The 11,778-nt window shown below is 31.1% G+C and overlaps 1 protein-coding gene and 1 pseudogene across 1 annotated transcript; one reads left to right on the top strand and one right to left on the bottom strand.

Annotated features, from left to right (window-relative positions):
• Window positions 1-3,307: 3,307 nt before the first annotated feature.
• LOC112747476 (uncharacterized) lies at window positions 3,308-4,822 on the top strand (annotated as a pseudogene).
• Window positions 4,823-5,611: 789 nt separating this feature from the next.
• Window positions 5,612-11,778, bottom strand: LOC112747475 (phosphoribulokinase, chloroplastic-like). Its single transcript, XM_025795511.3, has 5 exons — window positions 10,189-11,778; window positions 7,155-7,239; window positions 6,963-7,047; window positions 6,458-6,702; window positions 5,612-6,042 (listed from the first exon to the last, which is right to left on the bottom strand). The coding sequence occupies exons 1-5, from the start codon at window positions 10,755-10,757 to the stop codon at window positions 5,791-5,793; spliced, it is 1,236 nt and encodes a 411-aa protein (XP_025651296.1). The 5' UTR covers window positions 10,758-11,778; the 3' UTR covers window positions 5,612-5,790.

The raw sequence follows: 11,778 nt of genomic DNA, 5'->3' as shown, positions 1-11,778 counted from the left end.
TAGTAAAATTATAAAGATTAGTAGAATAATTAAATAAAGTTTTTAATGACAAAATAATGTGTTTGGATAATTTTTTAGAATAAAATTTAACATTCAATGGATTTTAACAAGAATTTTTAGTTATTAAAAATGAGAAAATTCATTTTCCCATAAGAGAATGAATTTTAAATTATTCTTCTCTCTAACTCATTTCAAAATGTATTTATATGCATTAATTAACATTTATAATTAATAAATGACAAAACCACATATTTTGTTAATGAAGGAATCTTATTATTTTTTTCAAATAAATACTTTTTTCAAATAATGACAACTAATATAATTACTTCAACCTAATATTAAGTAGCCACTGTCTGAAAAATGCATCAAGCTCAATCATGTATAAGGTATCTAAACAGAGTATTAGATTTAAAATAAGAATCATACTGTTCAACCACATATTTTTAGTGTTTATAATTTTATATATTTATTATATTTAATATTTTGTATTTATTCCAACCATAATTGGTAAACACAAACAAAAGCCAAAAAAGACAAGAACCTAAATGTTTAAATGGTCACCATTTTTAATGTACAAGTAATATTTTTGTTATATTATATATATAATTTTTTTGTTATTAAAAATCTTGTTTCTAGTTAAGGTTTAGTCACCAAAAAAAGTTAAGGTTTGTTGATGTGTTAAGCAATTCAGTTCATGTATCTTACAAGAACCTGATAAATTACATACTGATAATGCCTAACGGATGAGTTAAAAATTAGTTAGAATCTTATTATCTGCTCTTTTCTGTTTTTCTGGTATTGAATTTATTGCCAAAGAAGATTGTACTATAAATATTGTAAACTCATATAATCAATCAATAAAGAAATTCAGATAATCACTTTTTTTTCTTTTTTTTTTCAACCACTTGATACTCTTTACACAGACTATTCATTTTTTTTTCATTCTTATCAATACATAGACTCCAATCTTTAAAGATAGACATTAGAGAGATGGTGATAAAGTTGTTAAAGGATTGAAGTGATTATCAAAACGGGCTTTGAATTTGTTTTTTTATCAAACTCCTATAATTATTATTCGGTTATTCTCTTCTAAAATATAACACTTGATGCAGATGTGCTTGAAATTTTGTACAAATACTTGTTATTTTACTTGTAAAAAGCCAAACTACAAACTTCATATATGATATAAAATCACGGTAATTGATAGGACCTGAATTTATCACCACATTCCAAACTATAAATTTGTCTTCCTAAATGGATTTAGCATTGACCATCCATGATAAGAACCACATAAAGTTGTATTGCACCTCTCTGTCAAAGTAAAATGGTAAATGCTCTTCTCTTCAAGGCTACAACCGTCAAGAGTCTCTTTATCAATGGTAGGTAATTACACAATTCGTAGATATAGTCATCTTCAAACTTTATAAACTTTGTTAAGAGATAAACATAATAGTATGTTAGAGTAGAATAATAAGATTGACACAAGAAAATTGACGTGATTTGTTTTAATACACTATAAGTAATAACTCTACCTAAATTACAATCTCGAATAAAATATTAAAATGATGATAAAATACTCAAATTATCCTAGTGACAAAAAAAAAAACATTATCCTAAATTTTAGGTATATATAAAATACTTTGCAATACTAAATCAAGATGCATATTTTTCAATTCTCAAGGAGAAGTAAACAAAAATAAAATATTTGTTACCAATATAAAGTTAATATAAAAAGGTCTACACAATTTTTTTTTTAACCAAAACCAAAAGAGAAAGTAGCAATCCCCCAAAATAATCTATAAGTTTTTAATGGTGAAGTTTTCTAACTCATTATCATGCTTTTTCATTCTATAGCCTTACATTGTGAAGTTGCACCCTTTGAAGTACTAAACTTTTGCTTTTATATAGGCAACTAATGTGAACAAGTTAACAAGAATATGCACAACATATTCATGTGAACATACAAATTTTAACTTGGTACAATATGCATGTAAACACATAAGTTGCATTCATTCATGTCATCAACCATATATATTTGAACACACTTCTTGCATTCATAATCAACAATTTGGTTATCTTTGATAATTTGATCATGCATGTTCATATTCCTCCAAAACCACCATACAACTTGAGCTTCTTTATCTTATTTGATCAAAGATTTTTCTACAAACTTTTTATTTGCACGTAGCCACACGTTGATCATCTTGGATCCAAATTGTTTTTATTTTTCTTTGTTGCCATTGGGAATCTTTAGAATAAAGTTTGAAGTTCCATCTTGCAAAGCAATAGAAGGTGAAGGTAGTCACATATGTCAATTGAATTTGAACCCGCAATGCTAGTAGTACACCCAAAACGTTTGTTATTATAGATAATAAATAAAAAACAAAAATTTTAGTTCATTTATTGTTGCTTTTATAACAATTACATGCTCGTGTTAATTAAGAACTTTAGTTTAGGGGCGGCTGGAACTTTGGGATCGGATTTCTTTGTTGCAGGACTTAATCATATTAAAAAATATTTTTTTGTCTTCCATGATATTCCTCATCTCGATAAGCTAAAGAATAATCAATTAGAACAAACTAGTGAGTTAACGATTAGAGATAAAAAAAATACTAATATGTTTGTTAATTATTTTTTATAAATTAAATAATAATAACAATAATAAATTTGATATTAATCAATAAATATATTAAATTAAAACTAATAAGTCATGTATTTAACTTTTATAATTAACAAAATAATCTTTTTATAGATTATATATAATAAAAATATTTAAAAAGAAAAAGTTCTATATCAAAGTTTCTCATATATTTTCATTGTATATAGTATAGATTAAGATCATTGAATCGACTTGAATAATACTTTCACAGTTTCACTAGAGAAGTCTTGTGGATTCTAAATTCACCCAACTATAAAACACAAGCTATGTACGTACTAAGTATAGGAATCAAGGAAACAGCTAAAGTGTTTACAGGAAAAAGACATTTATATCTATATTAATGACACATTTTATTATATAGCATGAAACTTATTTAATTTATAACTCCAATCAAACATATTTCAAAATTTTGGGTTGAAGTCTAAGATACCTAACATTGGAATGAACGAATGTAATTTTTTTTGACATTCTCTACAGGAAACTGTGATAATTGGAATGACATGTTGATTCATTGTAATGCTCAAAGAGAAAATCTCTTGTATATTCACAACAAATAAATATTCTTGTCGTATATTATTTATTTAATATTTAAGATTTTATTTTATTAATATTTTTAAAATCTAAACTAAAAATAATAATAAATCGACGATCAAATCTCAAGTGCAGTCGAATCAGTCAAATCATTTAACAGTTTATAGTTATTAACTTCACGTGAAGTTGACTGCACCTAAATTTCCACTTAAAGGGATCATACTGATATAAAACACAATTAATTCATTAGAATAAGTTTCTACCTAGCTTGTAACGTTGTGTGTGGAAGTTCCGTTTCCAATTGCATAGCATGGATATGAACGCTTTTCCTTGTTCTTGGGGAATCGATAGCTACTATTTAGGGAGACACTAGAAAGCAATAATCCTCTATATCATCCTCTATCTGCCAAATTCTTCTTCAAAACATGAATCACATGCTTTGCTTCAAAAGAATTTGCAGTAAAACCACCACCAATAATAATAACGGCGGTGGTTCTACAGGTTCCTTATCGGTGAACCTCGATTCACGTGACATCCATGAACGTCTTCATGTTGAAGATGATCCCCTTGAAGCATCTTCTACTGCAACTCCTCTTCGTCGTCTTCGTCTTCGTTCTCGTTTCCGTACTTGTGCTCGTACTCCGACCACTAAACTCGCCACCAAGGGTGTCACCACCGCACCAACCTCACCTTCCAATTCATATTACACCTGCAGTCCTTACTACAGAGGCTTCACTGATTTATTTGCCTCACCTGTGCCGTCGTCATCATCACTAGTAGTTCTGACAGATTCTGTCAGGACTACTGGTGATGATGACGAGAAGGACGAGAAGGACGAGGAGGAAGAGGAAGAGAATGATGATTATGATGATATGAGCGAAAGCACATCGGAAACTTCCGATGACGAGACAGAAACAGATACAGAGGAGAGTAACAAAGAGAAAACAAGTTTTGAGGAGATAACAAAGTTCTTACTATCTTCTTCAAAGGTTAGCAGAAGAGGAGCGAAATCCGAGTTAAATTGGTGGCCACCTAGTCCAGGCTGGGTGAAACTCAACGTAGATGGTAGCGTCGTCGAAACCAATGCCATGAGTGGCTGTGGAGGATTGCTTAGATCTGAAACAGGTCAATGGCTGCTAGGGTTTTCAATTCGCAGTGATTCCACCAATGTTCTTGAAGTGGAGCTTGGTGCCTTGAGAATGGGCCTTGTTCTTGCTTTGGGACCAGGGGCATCGAAGTCTATGCTGCGAAACGGGTTGTGTTCGAGCGCATTGTCTCTTTCAGTGTTCTGAGTCTGATGATGGTGTGGTGATGAGGTCTGGTGAAGTGGATCTTCTTGTAAAGGAGATTCGGAGGCTGCTTCGACGGCCGTGGAACGTTCAGCTTCGCCATGTTTTCCGGTCGGCGAATATGGCTGCCGGTTACTTGGCCAAGCTTGCTTCCAAGAGTGCGAATGATCTTCAGGTGTGGTCTTCTCCTCCTCCTGGAATTGAGACTCTCTTGCAGGGTGATATTGCTCCCCATGTCTAGTCTAGAGGGAGCGCGGTAGTGGATACCCGATTATCTCACTAAACATGAACTGAATTAATTAAATTGATTTTGGAATTAATGAGTAATTGGTTTTGATTCTAACTAAATCAATGTTTCTTTCTAGTAATTGGTTCGGTAACGGTTCTAGGTGTGAAATCCGAATCAACTTTTGGATCCGATCATATATTAATTAAGAAAAAATAAAAATTTAAAAAATATATATGTCTTTTAATAATTTTGAGTTTTTCACTATCCTAACACTAACAACTATTCCCACCGTATTTAATGTATTTAGATTTTAATATATTTGATGTTTAATAGGTTTAGATTATTTTTATTGATTTTATATGTTTATTGTACCGGAAAATTTTTAAAATAAAAATTATTTTTTTATTTTTTTTTATGAATTTTTGTTTCATTAGATACTTAATTACTCGAACCAATCTGTTCTTAATCGATTTGGTTTTATTCAAATACATATACAAAAAATCGTAAATTCCAACCAAACCAAATCAATTATAATTCAATTGGTTCAGTTCTAATTTCCCCCTAAATCCAAACTACTCCAACCCGTGCTCATCCCTAGTTTAGTACCTTTTCTTTACTTTTGTTAAGTTCTTGAGACTTATTTTACTCAAATCACATGTGGATTTTAGTAATTTAAAGATCCATGATTCTAAAGAACTTAATTTGACATTTTTTCATATGTTATTTGTACTTACTTATTGAGTCAAAGCATAGTTTATGTGAAAAATGAAACCAATAATGTATGATATATATGAATAATGTACACTGGATATCAAGTATCATATCAACATATATAACTGAAAAATCTCAGCTCCTTTTGTTTTTAACTTTTTTTATTTTCTGGATATTATGAGTTACAAGAGATAAGATAATTGTACATACATATATATATAGAGATAGATACATACAGAAGAGTGTTTTACATTATGAAGAAGCTCTCACCAAAACAAGAAGCCAACATTGATTAAAAGAAGAAGAAGAAAATGATTGATTTCATCTCATGATATCATCAAATTCAATGGCTGTATATATATGAAATGGATCTAAGCCTTAGCTGCTCCAACAGGAGTCTCAGCCTTGGAGGTTATGATCTGTTCATATAAGTCTCTAATCTTGAGACCAACAATGGTTTGGAAGAGACCAGTACCATTGTTGCTTCCAGGGAAGTCAGCATGCTTCAACATCTGTTGAGTCACTTCTCCATAGAACTTTGTTGACAGGTTGCTTAGATGGCTCTCTACATATATTAGTTCATCTAATCTGTCAAATTGACCATCCATTTCTACAACTGACACCTGTTCATCAAAAGTTTAATTAATTAACTAATTACTTAATGATTGACTGTTAGATGATGAACAAAATTCATTATGAAAGACCATTATAAAGTTTTGGTCACAACTCAGGGCATTAGGGGAAATTGATGGTTAAAAATCATTAGTGATGATAATTTAATCTAATAATTCTTAAGCAGGTGAAAATTTAGGTAAACTCGACTTCATGTGAAGTTGATATTTGAGAGTCGTTAGATAAAAATTTAGTCAAATCATCTAACGGCTCTTAGGTATTAACTTCACGTAAAGTCAACTGTATATGAATTTTCAACTCTTAACCATTAACTTCACACGAAAACAATATTTTCATATAAAGTTTTTACTAAAGATATATTGAAGTTTTGAAAGATTAGTGAATAATAAGTATATATGTGTATACCTCATTTCCAAAGTAAGTATCAGGTCCATAGAAGAATTTGATGCCAGGGTAAGAGCATGTAAGCTTCCTTCCACATGGAATCCAAGAAATGGTGGAACCATCATCAAACAAATAAACAGGGCTAAAGTGTTTAATCCCTTCTTTCTGTATCAGCCTCACTCTTAGAATCTTCCCTTCATTGTCATCTGGGATCAGCTGAGTTGGCAACACTTCTATCACTGCATCTGCATATTGCTTTTGAGGATCTGTATGCATAAAACATAATGATCAATGACTAATATTCTGTCCTTTGTTAAATAATTGTCTACCCAAATAAAGCGGTATCTTTTTTTGTCTAGAAAATAAAATAGGTAAAAAATTTTATGAAATTATTTTTATATAAAATTAATAATTAAAAATTATTTAATAATTTTTAATTATTAATTTTATATTTATCATAAAATAAAATTTATATATTTAGACACAATTTTGTATCTCTGAGAATATGAAATTTTCAATGTAATACCAATATAAGCATCAAAATCAGGCTTCCTTGCTTCAATGCTAGCCTTGATGCTTTCAAGACTGTGTCCACGCTCTGCCATGTCTCTCTGAAATATATGTCACATAATTAATCATTAATTATAAGCTATAGCACTTATTTTATTATAAGGTAGAATTATATATAATATAATAAGTTAAGGCCAGGGAATCTTACCTGAATTTTCCATGCGAATTTAACCTCATTACTAATGTCTAAGTAGATGCTGAAGTCCAAGAGATCTCTGACCCGAGCATCAAACCTACATATATATAACAACATATCCAATTATTAAATGGGTTATTATAATTTTATTAAATTTTTAATTAAATTTTTATATTATATTAAATTTTTTAATTAAGTCTATATTAAAAATAAACACTAAAACATATTTATGAAGTATAAATTTATTAATTTATTTTTATTTTTTTTTCTTTTATTCTTACAGTCTTTCGTCATTTTTTCATCCTCTTTTTTCATCACGACTATCTCTCTATCAATAAATTCTTTTTTTTATTACAGAATTTTTATCATAATCAATACAAATTTAAAATTAAAATTTTAGTCATAATTAATTTTTAATATAATTACTTTGTCATAATATAATCATTTAAAAAAATATAAAAAAATAATAAAAATACTAAACAACGTGAACAATAGAATAAAAAAAATTAAAATTTAAATCATATATCAATTAATTATTTTTAATTTCATATTTTAAAATTTAAAAAATAAAAATTTGTATTTAAATCAAATTACAGTTAGCACACTTATTTCAATATCACGCTAACCTCTCATATTTTCAATCTCCGATCAGAGTCATCCTACGTCGTTGCACTTTTCCGCTTTCCAATCCGACACCGCCCAACCAATGCTGCCCATCCTACCTCCGACGCCACCCAGCCTCTTAACATACCACTTACACGTCGCGTCGCAGCAGCCCGTGCGTCCTCGTTTATTCTAAACTCTATTTTTTTAGTTATTGTTGAGAGTATACGGTCAGAAAATAATTCAATTCCGTTAGTTTGCAGCACGTTTTCCCTTCAAGGCATGCACCGATATTGTCATCATCACTCTCTCTCTCTCTCTCTCATGGAGTCATGGTATATATATCCCTCTCTTTAACACCCTTACATGCATCAACTAAGTATCCGCCATTATCCTCTCTATCTCATTGGGTTTGAGATTGATGCTGCCTTTCTCTTACCAATTTGACTCTTTCTCTTTTTCCATCTTTGGCCGCTGCGTATTCGGGTTTGAAGTCCATGAAACAGATTCGCATTTTCCTCTAGTCGAAGTTGTCGTTGTGTGATTGCTCTTTCATCGGATCTTCTTTTCTGTTTTTATGCGTTCGACTCTCTCCACCTTATAAATGTACTGGATGTTCAATTCACTAGGAATGTGGATGATTATTTTAATAACTACGTAGATGATTGCTTGATGACGATCACGCGGTGATGGAGAGGAGACTACAGGAGTAGATGATAATAGTCGGAGAAAAAGTTTCTAACGCCGGAGAGATGGAATGATTGATGAGGATGGAATGACAGACATTTTGGGAGGAAGAAATCGAAGCGACGGACTCATGACTACAATAAAAGTAAAGACATCCTTGCTGCTACCTCACTCCTCTGCCGAAGAGTGCACCATAGGAGACTATAAAATCTCAAAAGATACCATAGTCCTCATCAATGGTTGGGCCAGTCACCAGACCCCGAAAATTGGGATGAAGCAACGAGCTTCAAGTCGGAAAGGTTTGAGAGAAAAAGGAAATTGAAAAAGTTGATTGCATTTGAGTTGGGGAGAAAGGCGTGCTCCAGTAAAGGGTTGACTGTTAGAGAAATAAGTTTGATCATTGCTCTTTTGGTTTAATACTTTAATTGGAAGCGCGTTGGTGATGAGAAAATTGATGTGGTTGGGACCGATGGCTTCACTTTGATTAAGAAGGTTCTATTGGTGGCCGGTCCTTGTGTTCATCATCAAGGTTGAGCTCGAGAGGTGAAAAGAGAGTTCGTCAGAAGTAGAATTGGAGAGGAAGGAAGGGAAAGGGGAAGGAGGGGTGCCGCAAAGGTGAGAGGAGTGATGGTGTAAGAAGAAGAAGCGGGAGTAGAGGAGAAAGACAAACAGGTGGAAGAAGTGGAATGAGAGGGTTAATTTTGTCTTTATAAAAATAAAAGAGAGAGACGACTAGGGATTTAGAAAAAAAAAATTGAGGGTATTTTTAATTTGGTAACATAATATTCTGCTAAAACTACAAAATTTTGTCACGATAAAAATTTAATTAAAAAAAATAATAGTTACGAGATTCAATTAAAAAAATATAAAGATCTAATTAAAAATTCAATAAAACGATAAAGATTAACAAAATAATTAAACCTATATAAGAGAGATTCTCGAGTTATACTAAAACTTTTATTGTTTATTTGATCTATTTGAATTGAATCATATTTTAAAAAAAATTGAAAGCAAAGAAAAGAAATATTTATTGTATCATTTTCATAAATTTAATATAGTTTTATTTACAATAACTGATATATTACTCAGATATTTTATTAGCCTTAGGCATGTATGACGTTAAAAAATTGAAAGTATTATTTAGATTATTTTTTTATTAATTTAATATTAATGATAATTAATTATAATAAAAATACATAAAATATATAAAATTAATTATAAAATGTTATTTAATTTTTTAATTTTATTTATTTAAAAATTTTTAAATAAAAAAACTAATAAAAAAATATTTTATAGTAATCCTATATATTTTTTATATATTTCTATTATAATTAATTAATATTAATATTAAATTAATAAAAAAGATAATCTCAGTAACAGAAAATACTATTCAAACTTTCAAAATTTTATGCCTAACTGTATTAATTACTCCAGAGAGTTATATACATAAAATCCACGTAGGCATGCATGCCAAGGACCCACCATATCTTGGAAGGTTAGAAAGTTTTCTATCAAAATTCCTGAGCGCCATACAATCTATCTAGAGATAGATAAGGTATCATTCAGCATAACGACCCGTGTCCCAATTTAATCTTATATTCTTCACACAAACACCTTGCTTTATTGGGAAAATATCAAACAACTGTAACATATACATGTGCACTAAGACATTGAACTAACTTTCAATAAAATATTACTAATTTATAAGAAAAAATAAGAAATTATAACTAGAAATGATGAAAGGATATGTACTTACATTGGATGCAAACCTTCAATGACCAAGATTTTGGGAGGTTTGATGACTTCTGGTGGATCCAAGAGACCAGTGACATGGTTGTAAATAGGTTTCTCAACTGCAATTCCTTCCTTAAGAGCCTTAACTTGTTCATACATGAGGTCAAAATCATTGGCTCTTGGATCAAGTGCAGTCACACCCTTCTCTTTTCTTCCGGTTCTATCCAATGAATGGTAATCATCCAAGCATATCACGGTGGTTGTGTCACTAATAAGTGTGTTCGAGTCCGGGTTTCCGCCCTTGGGCGGCTCGGCCGCGCCCCCGAACACACTTGTTAGCCTTCTCATGAAGGTACTCTTGCCGCAGCCTGAGTCTGCGGCAAGACCAATCACCACCGTGTCCCCGGCCGCGCATGTTATTACATAGCGGCCGGTATTGTTGTTTCCGCTTCTCTTGTTGCTGCTTCTTTTGTTATTGGTTGTTGTGTAGAACACTACTTGTCTTTGGTGGAATCCTAAATGTGTTTTTGATGATGGGGTTGATGAGATTGTGTTGAAACATTGTGTGGAGTAGAGAGTGCAAGTTGCCATTGTTACTCTTTCCCTTTCCCCACTCTCTCTCTCTCTATACAAAGAAAGGTGTTAAAGAGAAATTTGAAGAGAAGAAGTGAGTTTTTATATATGTGGGGTTTTTTGTTCTTGAGGATTATGATAGGGGACGTTCCAAGAAGAAGTATGGAACACATAAAAATAAGAGGTGGAATTGAATCCGAAAAAACAAAAGGCTATGTGAATATGTATGGCAGGAAATAAAAGAAATATAGTGAAAAATAAAAGTAATGTGTCTTCATCTTGTTTTTGTGTATGGGTTCTTGTTACTACCCCTTGTTTTGGACAAACTTGTAGCTTCTTCTAAGGCTACAGAAGTATGGGTTTATTTGATAATTGGAATTGATCAGCATCAGAAGGGCATAGTTGTCCTCTCATATCTCACTACTATTTTTTATTTTTTCAAGAAAATATGAAAATGACAAGTAGCAAGGATATTTTACTTTATTATTAGGAGAAAGAAAATGAGAATAATTAAATTTATACTTATAGAAACTATTATTATTATTATTGATCAAGTAGTGATAGATAAACTTGTCTTTCTAAAAGGTTTTTATCATAATTGCAAGGAGTAAAAAATTTCACAATAGAAAAAATAACTATAAATTTTAAGTCGAATTAATCATATTTTTAGAAATAGAATTTATTTTAATGGGATTGCAACTTAAAAGAAAAAAAAAGGTTAAGAGACCACTATTTAGTATTTAAGGCTGCTAATGCAGATTGGATATTTGACATGCCACGTGGCATCTTCATAATGGCTATTTGAAGATGAGGGATCAAGGGTGTGGAGTTAAGTAGATTTCATGCGGAGCAAATGCCATCCAATTCAATCCATTGGTGGACTCTTCAGTCTTTGTTAATATCTATGTGTGTGTAAGAATTGCCCAATTTTAATTTCATTCCCCTTTCATTTTCTTGCTGTAAAGAAACATGCATGATGAAAGCCATGTATATTTTTTTTTTTATCAAGGACCACACAATATTCTCCAGTAGTCTCATA

The sequence above is a fragment of the Arachis hypogaea genome, chromosome 15 (assembly GCF_003086295.3).
Source record: "Arachis hypogaea cultivar Tifrunner chromosome 15, arahy.Tifrunner.gnm2.J5K5, whole genome shotgun sequence".
NCBI lineage: Eukaryota > Viridiplantae > Streptophyta > Magnoliopsida > Fabales > Fabaceae > Arachis > Arachis hypogaea.
The sequence above is the reverse complement of the archived record's forward strand: the minus strand, read 5'-3'. Positions and strand labels throughout refer to the sequence as shown.